Here is a 17698-nt window from a genome sequence, read left to right as displayed (position 1 = left end):
CTACCGGAACCGCTGCCAGTCATCAAATGATTGGCTTAGGAATGTGAGTGACTACTCGATAGAAAAAAATATTTTTTTAATGGCAAAAATAGTAGATCTACAACCTCAACACATCACATCACGATGTATTGTTGTGATCTTGTAGATCGGATTTTTTTTTTCTATTTTTGAAATCGGGCTTAAGTGGTATTTTATGTAAGTATTTTATGAAATGACGCCTCTGGTCAAGAGAGTTTAGGGACGGTGGAAAGATGCCATATACTGTCAGTCAGGAGAATATAGGGACGCCCCAGGCGAGAGATGGACAGGATAGGAGACAGAACGGGGAGTCTGCCATTATCAGATTTAAGATGAAGTGTGAGAGAGACAAAGGGTCGTGCAGAGATGGTAAATTCCTTCATTTGAATCATTTATTCATTGTGCAGATGTACAGTAAGTACAGTAAGTCAAACATCACCTCAGTCAGCAATTGTTCAGTCGTGCCAGAAGTCACTCAGCCATGTCTGTGTGGCATCAAACTTATCAATCATCTCATCTAAGGCAAGGGTTCCCAAACTTTTCAGGGCGTCACCCCCCAAAATAATCATATTTGAACTGGGGACCCCCCACCCTGACAAGCACTTAGAATTGTAGGAGTTGAGGCATTACATTTAGTTTGACTCTGTTACACAGATAAATATTGTGAAAATAGAAACGTCCGTCTACCACAGAGAATGTATACAACTTCCTGTCCAGTTAGTCTGAGCAGGACCATTATTTGTTCAAATCTGATGTCAGTCGACCAGACTCTCGGAGTGAAGGCGTCTCTCTTTACATACATAACCAGAACATTCAGAGAACAACAGCTAGTGGCACAGCACACACTCACACAACATGCACTCCAAAAAAACTTTTTTTAAGGAACTTAAAATACTTTGAAATCCCTCGATGACTTATTTGAAAGAATATATCAACTGATAATTCACCTCTGTTGACAAAAGAATGACGCTTGTGATGGAGAAGTTAATAACAGGTACTGTTTGGCTGAGCTGAGCCCCGTAGTGGAAAGTGAGAGAGCTCAGCCACAGCCAGGACATTAACCCATTAAAAGCACCTGTGTCATTTTATACTCTGGCTATTCAAAAATGTATATACAAGCTCATAGCACGGCACGAAAGATCTGCTATCACGACATGTGAACTTGTAGATTATCTATTTCTCCGCTATTCACCATAAGACAAATTATAAATTGGCGCTTACTGTAGTTGCTTAAAGATGACTTTTTTTTAAAAGTGTTTTAATGATGGTGGTAGGAGGAGGAGCTGTTATCAGGGCTGTGGTGTGTAGCGTAGGTACTTCCTCCCTGAGGGCAGGTCTTTGTGGTAGACGCCGGCCGGGAACAAAGCTGCAGCTTCCTCCTCGGGCATGTTGGGAGGCACCATCACATTGTCTCCAGCCTGCAGGGTCAACAAGACAGATAGGGCAGTGGTTCTCAAACTTCTTCATGTCAAAATGTATTTGCCCTTGGACCCCCATCAGAAAATATTTTGTGCGAGGGAGCCCCATACAAAATATTCCACGTTGTTGCAAATGCACAAAATGACGATGCCCGTTACTCATATAGGAACACACGCCATAAATATCAAAGTGCAAATGCTTTGAGTGCGCACATCCCTGGGTATAGTTGCAATAATTAAATAATTAATTATATAGTAATAAAACAAATAATGAATTGAAAGTTTCAGATAATTCACAAAGACATTCCTTGCATGTGGAAAATATAGCTGGCAATAAATACATAAAAAATAACTGTGATTGCAAGGTTGGCCTCCTCACCTGCCAGTCGACTGGGGTGGCTACTCGTCTGTGGGCAGTGAGCTGCAGAGAGTCCACCACCCGCAGGATCTCGTCAAAGTTGCGTCCTGTGGTGGCAGGGTAGAGCAGGGACAGTTTCAGCCTCTTGTCAGGGCCGATGATAAACACCTGCAATCAAACACATTAGAACACAGGGGATGGTGAAATAGGTACAAGGCAAAATGACCACACAGACACTCCGGTTGATATTTGCATAATGCATAATTCATAATTCTGGCTACAACACAAAAGAGTGTAGGCCTGCCAGGAAAATAAGCAAAACAGATTTAGTGTGTGAGTGTTTGTGTTTATATAAATGAGTCTAAAACTGTATTTATACTTATGATGCATTGCATTGTTAGCTTGAACATCAGCTATTTTTGGCAACAACCATGGCGTATAAATTAGACTCAAGCGTGTGTGTGTGTGTGTGTGTGTGTGTGTGTGTGTGTGTGTGTGTGTGTGTGTGTGTGTGTGTGTGTGTGTGTGTGTGTGTGTGTGTGTGTGTGTGTGTGTGTGTGTGTGTGTGTGTGTGTGTGTGTGTGTGTGTGTGTGTGTGTGTGTGTGTGTGTGTGTGTGTCTGTGCGTGTATATTCATGTGCCTGCATGTGTGTGTGTGAGAGGACACTCACACAGCGGGCTGTGAGGGGCATGCCATCCTTGTCCCTCTCATCTGGGTCCAGCATGCCCAGGGCCACTGCCAACTCCCGTTTACTGTCTGCTATGATGGGAAAGGGCAGGGAACAGCTCCCGTCCTTCACACCATTGTACGCCAGGATGTCCTAGTTAGCAAACAGACATGTGGCCATTATGTCCAACACATAATTTCGATGACCTCCAGTTTGACACCCAGTTTGATTTGATACGCTGTCTCTACAATCTCTTGTCTAAAACAATAAAATAAAAAAATAATTCTGCTAAAAATAAATCTTCCTAAAACATGTTTATTATTAAGAAAAGAAAAACCTTGCTCCAGCCGTGGTGGGATTCCAGGGTGTCAATAGACAGGGCAATCATCTTTACTTTCCGCTTACGGAACTCGTCGCTAAGCCTGGAGGCTCGACCCAGCTCTGTGGTGCACACAGGGGTGTAGTCCCTGGGATGAGAGAACAGGATCCCCCACCTAGAGAATGACACAGACGGAGAGAACGAGAAGTGAGGGAGAGACATGAAAGGGAATGTCAACGCATAAAGTTTTCTATTGTTGTTTTTGAGGGGTGAAACCGTGGAATTAACCTGTAACAGTATGTAGAATTAATTCTGAATATTGTCCATGTAAATACAGTCACTGGAGGATAACAAGGTTATCTGTCATCTCATCATCAGACACAATCATGATCTTATAGTTGTATAACTTCGAAAAGCAAACTTTTTCACATCGAGGACCACCAAATGAATATGTATTTGGCCGCGGACCCCCATCTGAAAATATTTTGTGCCAGCCAGGGACCCCCATACAAGACCCCCATCAAATGTTTTCAAGAACATAGCAGATCTACCAGCTCACAGCACGCTCACATCACAACACTTTGTGAGCTTGTAGATCTGCTATTTTATTTTCAAATAGCCAATGTATAGTGTTTAAGTGGTTAAACAGATTTTTTATACCGTAACAAATTTTTCTGGGGACCCTCTGGAACTCTCTCAAGGACCCCTGGGGGTCCCCGGACCCCACTTTGAGAACCACTGGTATATGAAATGATGACGACTGAATTCAGTTATGAGCGTAAGCTGACAGGAATGGATGCCACATGTGGGTCACTTAAATGTGTCAATAGTGGTGGCTGTTCATTAAACTTCCTGATGCTTCTCACATCAAACATCAAACCAGGTAAGTAGGCAATAAATTACATTTAAGTGTGCCTGTGGTGGGGTGTGTGTACGTGTGTGTGTACGTGTGTGTGTGTGTGTGTGTGTGTGTGTGTGTGTGTGTGTGTGTGTGTGTGTGTGTGTGTGTGTGTGTGTGTGTGTGTGTGTGTGTGTGTGTGTGTGTGTGTGTGTGTGTGTGTGTGTGTGTGTGTGTGTGTGTACATGTGTACGTGTGCTAGTCTATTATTCTATGGATTTTCCACAATGAAGCTAGAGTGAGCTAGGTTTCTCATTCCAAAACCACAGAGGAAAGTAACTTTTACTAAATTTTTTGTACTTAAATACAATTTTTGTGCTTTACTTGAGAAATTCAATTTTCTGCCAACATAATTCTACTCCACTGTCAGCTGCAATGTTAGCTAGACTTAATGCATCAGTAATTATAATACATTAAACTGTATTATTCTTAAATTGGGTCATCCTGTATAATGAGTAGGCCTATATTACTGTACTTTTGGTGTTTAGCTATATTTTTACACTAATATTTGTAATCTACTTTTACTTAGTGAAATTTTGAATGCAGGAATTAAATTGTAAAAGAGTAGTATATCTATAGGCCTATATTGTGGTAGGATATTTCTACTTTTACTTAAGTAAAAGATATGTAGCCTGCCTCTTCCACCACTCAACAATTACATGCCAGCACATGTAATGTTTTTTGCAAATTGCTGGCTAAAAACACATGTTACACTATATTATAACCAGGCTTCTGTAGGCCATGCCATTCAAATCCATGCATCATCATACAGTACACAAGAAGGGTACAGTCAGTAGGCTGCTGCAGGCTATAAAAAGCAGAAGAGAGGAAACAACTAAACAGGAACTACATTCACAACTTTATATCGTAATTTACAACAGTCAAATAAGGTCTCGTTGAGAAGACTTTTATGGATTTGTGCCGCTATACTTACGAGTCGCCTAGAAAGTCATGAAATTTCACTTTTCCAAAGGTGGTTTCAGCCTCGAAATCAGGAAAGACATCTCCAAGCAGCACGCCGGGCATCGTTACGTACAACGACCCGTCAGTCAGTCAGTCAGTCAGCCAGCCAGCAGCACAGCCTACCTACTGTACACCAGCCGACCAGATTATGATGATAACTGATGACACATTAACATACAGGTCACGTCACGGGGTGCAAACCAAGCGGAACCTGTGGGTTGAATTATTTCCACTCTATACTCCTCCCTAGTGCGAAGACGAAGTTGTGGCTTGTCAAAAAGAATGTTATTTATGCCATGGCGAGCGAACCCCTCAGTGGAAGTGGTGGAGTGGAAGGAGTGGCATGCTCAGATTTATAAGTGAAAGTAGCCTAGCCTATTAGTATACACTGTATGGCAAGTGTAGGCTGAGCTGTAGGGTAAACAAATAAGCTGATAGTACCCTTGGTCTATCATAGTATATTATTTAGTCTGACTTCTAGCCTACTTTCGTATCTACACTCTGACTCTACAGTCTACACAGTATGATAGTCTTGGGCTTTACCCCCCAATTGTCACTGGACATCCGCGCTGAAAGCCCGTACTTCTCCGTACATGTACAAAAGATGTAAATAAAGTGCTGACCCTGTAGCACCGGATATTGACTCGACATTAGGAACCCGTGTGCAATGTATTAGCCCGTATCTTTAAATAGATATGTGTTTTAATCCCGTCTGTGTCGAATTCTGTCGGAAGTTCCCTTTATTCCTCAATGGGCAGTAGTGACGTGCGCATCCGGTGAAAACCGGAATTACACTTGAAGTAAACAGGAAGTAAACGAGAAGAAAAATATGGCTTTCAGGCACAGACGATTAAAACACATATCTATTGAAAAATACGGACTAATACATTGCACAAAGATTTCAAATGCCGAGTTAACATCCGGGGCTGCCGGGTAAGCACCTTATATTTTGCATTTGTACATGTTCAGAGAAATGTGGATTTTTTGGGCGGATGTCCAGTGAAGCCCAAGACCATCATAGATATGCAAATGTGAAAATCGATAAAATACATCTATGATAGTCTTTCTTGATTCAAGGCTAAGTCTGTATACTATTATGCAGGCAGAATTGCTCACAGTGGCTACAGGATCGAGTGGGCACTGAGGAAGAGTGTTTATTTATAAGATAATTTCTGCTTTATATTAATTACATCTCCAAGGAACTAGTATAACTAGATAATTGCAGCGTAGGCTATAGTGCAATATTTGCCAATAATTGAATACAGTCCCCTTTGTTATCCAGAATATACAAATAACCTGTTGTGTTTGATTTCATGAGCCACTGAAATGCAGTAACCTGACTCCGGAGCCAGGTTAGAAATGCAGTGGAATGCACTAAAAATGCACTAAAATGCAAGGCCAATCAAGTATTTCAATCAATAATGGGCCCATTGCGGAGCCAATTAAAATGTCTGAAGGTTATTATATGGCCTATTACCTGGTTTCTATCAAGCATTGCAGCTTAGGCATCATCATCCTCGTCGTCGTCATCATCATCATCATCATTTATTATTATTACCATTATAATCATCGTTCGTCATCATCATCATCATCATCATCATCATCATCATCATCATCATCTGTGTTCTGATGTAGCTCATTGGCCCGGTGGCCCCCATCATGTGACCAGAGCCTACCAGTGTCCCAAATGAAATTGGTCATTTCAACCACTGTGCCCAGGCGGTGTGCGTGTGTGAAGGTTGGAGATGTTGGTTTATCAAAAGGAATAATATCACTGGCTTGGAGTAAAAAAATGAAGAGCGATTATTGGGGTACTTTGAACTCTTTTCAAGAGAACATCATGACTTCCCCGAGGGATAGAAGGAACAGTTGTCGTGGTGCAGGTATGTGTGGAACCAGTGGTGGACCCACTGTCTCCTCCTCCAGTGCCATCAACGGTAGATCTGACCTCACAGTCCGGCAGCGGTCAGGCTCTGAGTGCCCGGCGCGTCGGCGGAGCTCCGCGTGTTCTTACTTCACCGCTGGAGCTCAAGCGGAGGACGTGTCGTTCAGCTTGAAGTTGAACCGGTCCATCTTCATCATAACTCTTAGGTAGGGCTGTCAACGATTTTTATGACATTTTATGTGACGATTAATTGTCCCCAACAAATAATTGCGATTAACGATTTAATTGTGTTTTTGTATTTGAACACCCCTGAATAAAAATAACATTTCTGTTTGGCTTTTATAAGTTTTGAAGTTACAAATATGGGCAGATATGATAAATAACTTAAATATACAAAGAAATCACTGGCATATTTAATAACCTTATACTTTAAAAGAAAACGTTAATAGTGGAAATAGCCGATCTACAAGCTCATAACAAATAGCATGGTGATGCATTGGGAGCTTGTAGATCTGCTATTTCTACTATTACTACTACTTTCTACTTTTTGAAAATGTTTGAAACTATATGAACTAATATATGGAAACGATTATGCAAAAAAAAAAATGCGATTATCTCAAATATATTGTGATTAGACTTGATTGATTGATTGATTGAAATTTTTATTAGGCAAAAGAATGTAAAACAACACAGTTACATTTATAATGCTTTTGTCTAAAAGGTCTGGCCAAAAAAGTCCTTGCGGACTTGTTTCCGTTGGGGTCCTTGAGTTAATTTCATAGACATATATATAGTAGCAACCAAACAGTTCAACATGAAAATACAGATAATACAGAAAAAATACCACTATGTACAAAAAAAGCATTTAAAAAATATATGTACAAAAAAAGGGGGGGGGGAGCATGGAAAAATAAAAATTATATACAAAAAAAGCATGAGGAAATACAAAATATGTACAAAAGAGGAGGGGGGGGGGTCGTCTGTCTACAGGGAAACTGGTACTAGCTCCTCTTTCGGCCTCCAGAAAGATGGGTTTTTAGGGCTGTTTTGAATGAGCCCAGCGAACTGCATTTTTTGAGGGATGGGGTTAGACTATTCCATTCCTTGGTGGCTGTGCTATAGAAGGAGAATTTACCCATGTTTGTTTTATGGGTGGGTGGTACCAGATTGTTGTTTACGCTCCCTCTAGTTTCGTGGCTGTGGGTGTCACTAACTTTTTCGAGGTATTTATACAGATATGCGGGTATAGGTGGCATATCGGGCAAATCTGCATCATGACGATCATGTAATAATTGTGACTGGCCTACTCTCAGGTTCCTGCTGGCCATTGACGTGTGGCTGTCCAAGCGCCTCGGGGTGTGTGCGTGTGAGGAGTCTCCGTGGGGCAGCATCCGGCCCCTGGTCCGCCTGGTGGAGCTGTCTGGGCACGTGGTCCCCTGGCTCTGTGGCACCCTGTACAGTCTGCTGCGTGTCCACACTGTCCTGGAGCAGGAGGTCCTGCTGAACCTGGCCCTGGGTGAGAGATTCAGTGTGTGTGATGATCTGTTATAAAGTGCTGTCATGTCAAGGACCCCCAAATCAATATGTACAGTATTTGGCCAAGGACCCCCATCTGAAAATATTTTGTGCCAGGGACCGCAATTTTTTTTTTTACAGGAATATCATATTTTTGCAATATGTTTTGAAAACAGCAGATAAGCTGTTGCTGTTGTTGTGAGCTTGTAGATCTGCTATTTTAGCCAAATAGCCAATGTTTTTTTAATTTTTTATTTAGAGTAGCCAAGAATTGTTTACCCCCCTTTTCTCCCCGATGTAGTCGTTATGCCAATTAATTCCTCCACACACACATTTCTGTGTTGTCACTGCTGTTGTATCCTACAACTGACTCACCTGCCAGTGCAGGAGCCTCCAACGGGAGGACGTAGGGCCTTTAGTCCTACTCCTCTCGCTCAACACTCCCTGCTGACAGGTGTCGCCCCAGCCCATAGGAGTATGTGCAGTGGCCAATGTCACCCTCCTTGTGTTCGCATAGAGACGCCCGACTACATAGCCAATGTTAAAGTGTGAATTAATTTTGATTCTATATTAAGTCGTTTTGCTGGGGACCCCCTAGAACCTCCTCAAGGACCCAAGGATGACGGCTTTCTATTCTTTCGGAATTGTTGCAAACCCTTTGAACTGATATCATGGCCTTTACTTAGCCATGCCCACATAATAATATATTTTTTAATTTGTATTGATTGATTGATTGAATACTTTATTAGTCAGAAATGTAAACAGCACGTGGTACAGTAAGACATTATAAAAGCTAAAAGGATAACACAAAAAAAGTCCTGGGGACTTGTTTCCATTGTGGTCCTATCCTATGCATTAAATTCATCAACATAGCATAACAAAAATTAACACAATAATGTCATAAACAATATATATATGTACAAAAGAGATTGGAAAATGACATGTCCTACTTTACATGTCCTAAACATTTGAACATAAGAGAAGAGGCTAAAGCAGGATGAATTCACACAAATGTAGTTAAAACTAGTTAAAAATATGCTTCAACCTCCACCTCCACCCGGTTTCCAGTCAGCCTAGTCCCCAGCAGCTGCCACACAGCTCCTGGCCTCAGAGCACAGCCCAGACACGGCCATGGAAACTTTTCTCCCGTCTGTGTCACTGTCACCCCTGGACACTGACAGGACACAAAGAGGCACTGAGTGATTAGTTCGGTTGGGGGACTTTCAGAATGCATGTAACCCCCCCCGTGATGTTTTTGCGCTAAGGATTACTTTTGTTGACTGAGATCTCTCATAGATGGGTCCTATTAGATTTTCCTATTGTAATGTGCAAGAGCTATTTCAGAAATGGAATGTTTAGGATGATGGCTTTCTATTGTGGAAAGTAGAGGCCTATTGTACACAGCACAATCCTCAGTGTTCATTTAACTCAGAGAATCTATATATAGAATTATGTATATACTTATATAGCGTGTGTATAGTTCCATTTGTACGACGCTGTCTGAGTTAAATGAACACTGAGCACATTTCTAAATGGGATGCAATTATTTGTAGTATGCAATTATTTGCTCTGATATTTAAAGGACCACTTAACCCATTTTAACCCTATCTTTGTATAATGCTTATTATAAGATGGAACCATTTCTGTCTATTGACTCCGCATCTCATTGGTGGGCTATGGGGAGCCAATGGCATCATCGATGGGGATTCCAAGCTAATAGAAGCCTTTCTCTTCCTGGAAAGTTACCATGCTGAAATAGAATCCATTGTTCTTGCAATAAAAACAAAAAACAAAAAAACAAATTTGAAAAGTTGTTTACCAAACCCGACAACCGACGATGTCACTGATAGGCGGGTTTCTGAACTGTCCACGGCCCTAACCTGAGACCCAGAGCGCATAGACAGAAATGGTGCCATCTTATAATGAGCATGAGTAAAGTGGAATGGGTGAGGTGGCCCTTCAAAGTACAATGCAAGTGTCAATCATTTGTTTGTGTGCTCTCCCTTCCCCTCACAGCTCTGCTCTTGGACGTGTTGCTCGTCAGGATAGTGAAGACCCTGGTTCGACGGCGGATGCCATCGCAGAACCGCTCGGACCTCCTGTCCACCTACTTCGTGGAGCGCTACTCGTTCCCCTCGGGCCACGCCACGCGGGCGGCCATGTGCGCGCGGTTCCTCCTGGCTCGGCTGGTGGACACGTCCTCCATGCGCGTGCTGGTGCTAGGATGGGCCGCCCTGGTCAGCCTGTCCCGACTGCTGCTGGCCAGACACTATGTGACGGACGTGGGCTTTGGCCTGGCCATGGGGTACTGCCAGTACAGCCTGGTGGAGAGGCTGTGGGTCACATGGAACCACATGCAGGACGTCCTGCTCATGCTGCTGGGAGAGAGTTTATATACTAGTGTGGGGAGAAGTAGGAAGCCCTGAGGATGACAATATTACATCAAAATAACATAATGCTGTTTTTCCTAACCTTTTCTGGATCAGGGCCCACTTGGAGATATCGAAAGCGTTTGTGGCCCACCCGTAACATTTGTATTATTTTAATGATCAGTCAAATCGATTGCGTTCCGACTTGGATCAATGAAACATGTGTTTTTAATATTCATATTATATTGTCATTCAAATCTTAGTGTTTTTGCCAATTATTTGGGTGCCCACTTGCAATATCCTCACGGCCCACAGGTTGGAAATGGCTGACATAAGGGAAAGCTGTAGCGTGTGTGTGTGTGTGTGTAATTGGGATAGTGCTCTTGATGAGATGATGATGAGTTTTATACCACGTTGCATGAACTGTTGAATGTAGTGCTTTCAAAAGCTACAGTATCTGGAGCCCATTTCACTCTGTCAATTAAAAGTGATTTATTTATCAAACATATAGTATACATTTGGAGTTTTGTTCAAAAAGGAAATATTGTCTGTGAAAAAAACTCAGACAAAAAACACCTGTCAACTACTTGATTGTAGCAAAAAGTATCCTGTTTGACAAAACGACAGGCTCACTGAAATCGGAGAAAGACAGAGAGAGCATAATGGTGAGATTGTGGCTCAGTATGTGTAAGTGTTGTGTCAAAACACACTGTCAAAACACTATCAAAAATAGCAGATCTACGAGCTATGCGATGCATTGTGAGCTTGTACAGTATATTGGCAATTTCTTTTTACCGTTTGTCTTACAATGAAGTGCTTAAGCGGTTACAGGGCATGCAACTCTAGGCCGATTGTACTTTGTTTTCCTGTACAGGTTAAAAATATAGAAGGCTAAAAAACATGGCAGGCTGACCTTATAGTACACCATGATGTACAAAATAAAGTTGCAGCTAATAAAATTAACAATGAATGTGTTATATTTAGGTGTGCCAATGTGCCACTGACAGTAGTTGTCTGTGGGTACATCATAGTGTACTATAAGGTCAAACCAAATGACTAAATCGGCATAGGGCAGTTCCAAATGGACCCGTACAGGTCTGTGACTACAGAGAGCTACAGACCTCAGTGTTATCGGGGTCTTTGCAATTAAAAGGTTTTGAGAACCACTGGTCTAGGGCTTCATGCCCCCTTTAAAGGGGGATGAAACTATAGGCTGATTTTGAAGTGTTGTTGCTGTGGTGCTGTAATTGGCTGGCACAGCTCAAAGTTTATAAATGTGTGTGAGTGGGCGGCTGACAAATCAAGCCAACACTTAACCAAAGTTTCCATCAGCTGCTGCCGAGTCTCCTGACTTTCATTATAACTCATCCCCATCTCTTCTTACCAGTGGCGGACCAAGGATTCAGATTTCCTTTTACTTATAGGTAAAAGTAGCAATACCACAATATCAAAATACTAGAAATCACAACAAGTAAAATGCCTTAATTCAAAATGTTACTTGAATGAAAGTACAGAAGTATTGACATAAAAATATACTTAAAGTACCAAATTAAAAGTAGTCAAATTGTTTGAAAAGAGCAGACCAACAAGCTCACAACGCATGGCGATGCAACGCGGGGTGCGCTTGTAGATCGGCTATCTTCGAATAGCCGAAGTATAAAATAGGGCTTAAGCGGTCAATATATGTATTGTAATAATAATTTAATCTAGAAAGTAACTGTTGTTGTAGTGGAGTAAAAAGGTATAATATCTGCCACAAAGATGCTATGGAGTAGAAGTATAAAGTACTGAAGAATTTACTTACTCAAGTAAGTACCTCAAAATTGTACTGTACAAATAGTACTTGAGTAAATGTACTTTAGTTACTTTCCACCACAGCTTCTTATAGTGTTTATGTGTGTTGATCACTCTCAAATGTCTGCCCCACTCCTGGTTTAACCCATCATGTTAAATGTCTTTCTTAGAGATGCTTAATTAACTGTGTACAATTGTTATAATCATATAATCGTAATGATTTTGGTTTTGTTAAGTTCTCACAAACTGTCATTGAACCACTGTAGCTAGTAGCTATACTGTATAGACTGTAGATGCAGCCAGTGGTCCATAGATGGCGCCTCATAACAGCAGAAAAGCTGTATTGAGTATACTTCTACGCCTCTTTACTAAATGTTTCTACTATCAGAGCCATAGCATGAAATATAAATTGTCATATACTTTGAAGTTGTGATACAGTCTATCCAAAATAAAAGAAAGAAAGAAAGACAAGGAAAACAAAAAAGACACAACAATTGTATTTACATATTTATTTGGAAACAGAAAATATTGCACCATGTTAAATTACAAAAGGATAAACAAGGCATAGATTTTATTTACTGAGATCATAGAGGGTTCTATCATAGCTAAATCTGTTCTGGGAGAAGGGAACATTTATTGTTAAAAATACATCCTATTTACAGACAAAAGTAAACATAAAAAAGGGGGAAAAAAATCTATGTACCCTAGTGAGCCAATAACAGAAATATAGAGGCTTCACCATGATTTTAATGCAGAGATTGATTTGACTGTCTCATCCACTCGTGCTCTCAGAACAACGTGGTTTGACATAATATAGTCCAGTAAACGCTCCTCTCTCTCTCTCTCTCTCTCTCTCTCTCTCTCTCTCTCTCTCTCTCTCTCTCTCTCTCTCGCTCTCTCTCTCTCTCTCTCTCTCTCGCTCTCTCTCTCGCTCTCTCTCGTATCCTCCTATTTAGCTGCTGACCCGGCCCAGTCTCACGTCGTAGGTGATCATGTGGAAGTTGTCCCAGGCATACAGCTTCCTGCGGGAGTGGTTGTAGTCCACCATGCTGTTGTAGCGGTACTTGTTCTTGAAGGGCACATGGAGGAACCGGCTCTCGCCGGTGGCCGTGTCAAACATGTGGTTGACGGTGGTGTTGGGAGAGGTGTAGCTGGCCACCGTGTACAGGCGGCCGCACACCATGAAGGCGTTGCCCACCGTGTTTTTGCGGATGTTGGTCTCCCAGGTCTTCCTCACCTGCAGGCTCTCGGGATCCAGGTGGGAGATGACGATGGCGCCCTTGGCCATGGCCGTGCTGTAGATGGCCCACAGGCCCTGCTCGTCCACCGCCAGGTCAATGTCGGTGTAGCCGCCCCAGGAGTAAGGGTGTTGGCCTTGGAAGCCGGCGTGGGGCAGGTCCAGGCGCGCCGCCAGGCCCTCGGAGGCCAGGTCGTAGCGGATCAGGGTGCGGCTGCGTCTGCGCTGGTAGTAGAGGGAGCCGCGGTAAAGCGTGGCCCCGGTGCTCTCCACGGGCTCGGGCAGGACCAGCACCTTCATGGGGAAGCCACGGGAGAACTGCTCCATGTCCTCGTAAGCGAAGAGCTGGCGGACGTCCTTGCCTACCGTGTCGATGCGCCACACGGTTCTGTTGGTGTAGACGTTACCCTGGGGCTCCGGGTCCTGGAGCCACACTCCGTACTTCCCCGTGATGCTGTCAGCCTTCCTGTGTACCACAGGATCTCCCACTGATGCCAGCTCTCCACAGCCTGGATACAGGGGGAAACAGAGGCCTTTATTAAATAGTCAACCTTTAGGGTGGCATCTGTGGGAGTTGGGACTGAAATGTCCAGGAGTTGCAGCTGTCAATCTTTCATTGTATCAAAAAGTGTTTTTGATACGAACAGAGGAAGGTCAGGATACTGCTTGGTAAACATTTAGCTCTGTGGAGACTTCTGAGTATCATACTGTTGGTTAGATCATGCTACTACTACCAGGGGTAAAGGTTTGGGTCTCACTGGGGATGACCATAACAAAAGGAATTTGTGTCCAACAAGCGGCATTATGTTATGCTTTGAACTCATACGTTACCTGTGAAGTTATGATCTCCTTCATTAATGAGACGGGAAGCTGGGACTTCTGTCACCTCTGCCTTCATCTCCTGAAAGGCACCGTTGGTATAGGCAGGGTCTTGTACGCACAGAGAGAGGTTGACAGTTAGATTAGTTAGTTAGAACAACAACAACAACAACAACAACAACAAATATGCACTTACAGTAGTAATCAGAGAAACACTAAAGGAGAAGTGAGTACACAACACACACTATGAAATCATGTATGAAATTACTTGGATCTGCAGCAGCAAGTGTAAACTACCTAGTAATTTGTAAAGCGAATCATAAGTGCAGTAGACCTATGGATGGATACATAGCCGCTATGTAATCAGTGAGTCAGTAGGAAACTAACCACATTAAAGGGCCTGATTGGCCTGACAGCACAGCAGGTTTCTGTGGAACCCCGTTGTGGCATTCCGGTAAATGACCACGCACGCCCCCGAGTGGCACAGCCGTAACAGAAGTACCCAAATTGTAAATTCCAATCCCCTTACTCAACCTAGGAGAGCTAACTGACCTTAACCTCACATCCCCCCAGAGACTTAACATAGCCCCCCACAACGTCACTGAACATTTATCAAATACACTATACATCAAAAAGTACCACAACATGTGCCATTATAGCAAATATAATAAAAAATCAATCCCTGTACTTTATCAAGAATAAAACATATTCTGTGTTGAAGTTCATTTTTGGCAGTAGATAGATAAATCTATCTATTATTGCTTTGGGACTGACTTTTCTATGCTAAAATGAATTAATCAGTTTGGTGTGTACTGTGTACACAGAAAAACAGAGTGTTACACACAAACACCTATGGACAGAGCCAGGTCCATTTGGTTCCGTTTCTACACTCTTTGGAGTTAAATGAACGCTGAGGCTTTTACTGTGTACCTCCCCTTTAGTTACTGGTGTTCTCACCACTGGCAGGTGTCTGGTTGGGTTCATGCTGAGCTAGCCCAGAGCCTGAGATTTGTTGGCAGGGTTTGTGCTTGAGCGTCTCAGCCTCGTGGCTCAGCTGGTCCACCCTCTTCTGCAGCTCCTGGACCTGCCTGTTCAGTTGCTCTTTATCCCTCTGGAGCTCGCTCTTCTCCCCCATGATTTGAGAGTATGCCTCCTGGAGACCCTCTTCATCCTTGGGCGCAGCCGCCCCAGTGGCCCTGTCTTCCACCATCCGACTGACCATGGCCTCTAGCAGCGTGAGGCGGGACATGGCGCCCCGCATCTCCGGTCCGCCGCTCGCCCCAGGGCAGCTGGACTCCTCCGGGCTGGCGACAGTGAAGGTGTACTGGCATCTTCCGCTGCGGTCGTTGGAACGGAGCAAGGAGGCTCTGTCCTGAGTCTGGCTGCGGCCGCCCAGCGTCAGGCAACACAAACACAGCAGAGAAACTTGGAACCACATCCTGGAGATTAACGGCGACTAGATGATGATGATGAAGATAATGCACGCTTTCTTGACAGAACGGTTTCCTTTTCCCCTGTTCTGTCTGCACTTGTCAAACTTCAAAAGACTTTGAAAATAACAGTTTTCTTGAATCCTAAAGTCAAAGAAAACTAACAAACATCCTTTTGTTGCCTTTTTGTGTTTTGTTTTGTTCAGTCACTTATCTGAGTATCTGTGGTCAGTCCAGGTTAGTGTCAGAATTCCAGTATTGCTGAAGAGCAGGATATTTATATAGTTAACTGTCAGTGAGTGGGAGGGGACAAGGAGCGTGGCTGTCTGTGTTTGGGAAAAGGAGAGCCAGGGGGCTGATGATGAGGGTGTGTACATTTCCATGCGATGTTTTGAGGAGGGGGTTGATGATGCAGCTGCACCAGACAGGCAAAGGGTGAATATCAGACAGTATTAGTGGAATAACACGCTGTTTTATGTTTGTTTTTTCCTGTGGATACCTTTCGTTTATTGTGTCTCGACAGTTGGAATGTCTGCAGCTTGTTTTGACTGGAGAGCATCTCTTAATGTGTCCGCTGCCTGTCAGCTGCAAAAAAAAAAACGAGAGTGGCTGTCCTTTCTACTTCCTCCCTAAATACCAGTTTCACTATTAAATCAGCGTGTGATTAACCACGAGTCCCTATAGGCATTAGTGACCTGGCTATCAGGTGTTTGTGTAAGATTTTGCAGGATTTGGCCCAAAAAGCATGGGAGCGACATGGCTCACCTGTGTGCACCTGAAGGCACAGTGACACTCTCTCCCCCACCTGCCATGCCAGCTGGGCAGGATGTCTGGCGTAGGAGGGCAGGCTGCCCCGCCTGCCTGGCGGAGAATGGGGATGTGGTACGATCTTCCTTTCTTCCTCTTTAAACCTATACTTTCCACAATCCTCACGTGAGTTGTTGCCACGCGACAACCCATATACAGAACGGGGATTTTAAGGTTTTTAATTTGACTGGGCACTTTAACGCGTGTAGTCCAAAGGAGACTACAATCTGATTCAGCCAGAGCACAGCAAGACAACTTTAATAATCGTCCTCGTGGGTTCTCCTCACATGCTGAGACCTTGTGGCCAACATGTGTTCCATCTCTTCTTCCAGTTCGTCTGGCTCCAGAACGACCTCTAGTCTGATGGAATAGTAAAGCTTAAAAGATCCCTGTTTCCTTTAACAACTGGGCAATACAGCTTTGTACGCCAATCCTGCCTCGCGCGTGCGCGTGTGCGTGCGTGACTGCATGCACGCAGGCATGTGCGCGCATGTTATTGGTACGTGAAAGGGACTGATGGAGGGGCATTTGTATAAGCTTTGTTTCAGATAGGTCAGTGTAGAGAGACAGGAAAACACAGAGTAAGACAGTAACATACAGCAAATGGTCCGGCCGGCCGGGAATTGAACCGGGGACCCACCACATGTGCCCACTGCAAGCAAAAACCATTACAATGGTCCTTTGGAAAGTAAAGGCCATTTGTATCTGTCATTAACTGGTAACTCTTATCCCAATGTCTCCTGTAGCTTCCTCTTGATCATTTCCTCCCCAGAAGCAATGAGGACAGCATGTTTATGTTTTGGTTCCACAAAGTGACTTTTACGATTAGCCTATCTCCCTCCACACTGTGGAAAATCAGCCGTATCCCTCTGTGCCTTCACCTCTGAAGCGGTGCATTTCTCTTTTACGACTCTGGCGTCCACTTTTACTTTGTCCCAGCTTCTCTTCTGTCTATGAAGGGTAGGGGGGGACATGCTTTAGACACACCATTCTTTCACGGTCAACTCTCCAGACCACTATAATAACTAGCAAAGAAAGGGAGAAGAGTCATGGCAACTTAATACAGGAAACTATTTTATTGCAGGTTTTTGCCTTATAAAAATAGCTCCAACTAAGGGCACCTTGCAATAGACAAGGGGAGGGGAGTGCTCCCTGGCTCAAAAACAACATGTACTGAACAATAACACGACAATAAAAGTG

The 17698-nt window shown here is 43.4% G+C and overlaps 3 protein-coding genes across 3 annotated transcripts; 1 reads left to right on the top strand and 2 right to left on the bottom strand.

The window, feature by feature from the left end:
• Positions 1-318: 318 nt before the first annotated feature.
• On the bottom strand, positions 319-4861 carry LOC308093205 (peroxiredoxin-6-like). Its single transcript, XM_080439461.1, has 5 exons — positions 4614-4861; positions 2800-2956; positions 2466-2615; positions 1816-1962; positions 319-1436 (listed from the first exon to the last, which is right to left on the bottom strand). Exons 1-5 carry the CDS (start codon positions 4703-4705, stop codon positions 1308-1310), a joined length of 675 nt encoding a protein of 224 aa, XP_080295587.1. The 5' UTR covers positions 4706-4861; the 3' UTR covers positions 319-1307.
• A 1514-nt stretch (positions 4862-6375) lies between these two features.
• On the top strand, positions 6376-10905 carry LOC308093053 (polyisoprenoid diphosphate/phosphate phosphohydrolase PLPP6-like). The gene is made up of 3 exons (XM_080439262.1): positions 6376-6733; positions 7841-8043; positions 10059-10905. The coding sequence occupies exons 1-3, from the start codon at positions 6435-6437 to the stop codon at positions 10466-10468; spliced, it is 912 nt and encodes a 303-aa protein (XP_080295388.1). The 5' UTR covers positions 6376-6434; the 3' UTR covers positions 10469-10905.
• A 1883-nt stretch (positions 10906-12788) lies between these two features.
• Positions 12789-15902, bottom strand: LOC308093046 (myocilin-like). Its single transcript, XM_080439253.1, has 3 exons — positions 15219-15902; positions 14274-14372; positions 12789-13951 (listed from the first exon to the last, which is right to left on the bottom strand). The coding sequence occupies exons 1-3, from the start codon at positions 15697-15699 to the stop codon at positions 13158-13160; spliced, it is 1374 nt and encodes a 457-aa protein (XP_080295379.1). The 5' UTR covers positions 15700-15902; the 3' UTR covers positions 12789-13157.
• Positions 15903-17698: the final 1796 nt, after the last annotated feature.

Source organism: Gymnoscopelus braueri, assembly GCF_963280865.1.
Source record: "Gymnoscopelus braueri genome assembly, chromosome: 10".
NCBI classification, from domain to species: domain Eukaryota; kingdom Metazoa; phylum Chordata; class Actinopteri; order Myctophiformes; family Myctophidae; genus Gymnoscopelus; species Gymnoscopelus braueri.
This window is presented reverse-complemented; position numbering and strand designations above follow the sequence as displayed.

What these genes read in the sequence shown, in the direction of transcription:
- LOC308093205 (XM_080439461.1), bottom strand. Translation starts at nt 4,705, where the DNA reads ATGCCCGGCGTGCTGCTTGGAGATGTCTTTCCTGATTTCGAGGCTGAA. An exon ending in CATGACTTTCTAGGCGACTC is followed by an intron (nt 2,957 to 4,613) that starts GTAAGTATAGCG and finishes GTCATTCTCTAG; the next exon opens with GTGGGGGATCCTGTTCTCTC. An exon ending in CCCACCACGGCTGGAGCAAG is followed by an intron (nt 2,616 to 2,799) that starts GTTTTTCTTTTC and finishes TTTGCTAACTAG; the next exon opens with GACATCCTGGCGTACAATGG.
- LOC308093053 (XM_080439262.1), top strand. Translation starts at nt 6,435, where the DNA reads ATGAAGAGCGATTATTGGGGTACTTTGAACTCTTTTCAAGAGAACATC. An exon ending in ATCTTCATCATAACTCTTAG is followed by an intron (nt 6,734 to 7,840) that starts GTAGGGCTGTCA and finishes GCCTACTCTCAG; the next exon opens with GTTCCTGCTGGCCATTGACG. An exon ending in CCTGCTGAACCTGGCCCTGG is followed by an intron (nt 8,044 to 10,058) that starts GTGAGAGATTCA and finishes TTCCCCTCACAG; the next exon opens with CTCTGCTCTTGGACGTGTTG.
- LOC308093046 (XM_080439253.1), bottom strand. Translation starts at nt 15,699, where the DNA reads ATGTGGTTCCAAGTTTCTCTGCTGTGTTTGTGTTGCCTGACGCTGGGC. An exon ending in CAACCAGACACCTGCCAGTG is followed by an intron (nt 14,373 to 15,218) that starts GTGAGAACACCA and finishes TGTGCGTACAAG; the next exon opens with ACCCTGCCTATACCAACGGT. An exon ending in AGGAGATCATAACTTCACAG is followed by an intron (nt 13,952 to 14,273) that starts GTAACGTATGAG and finishes CCCTGTATCCAG; the next exon opens with GCTGTGGAGAGCTGGCATCA.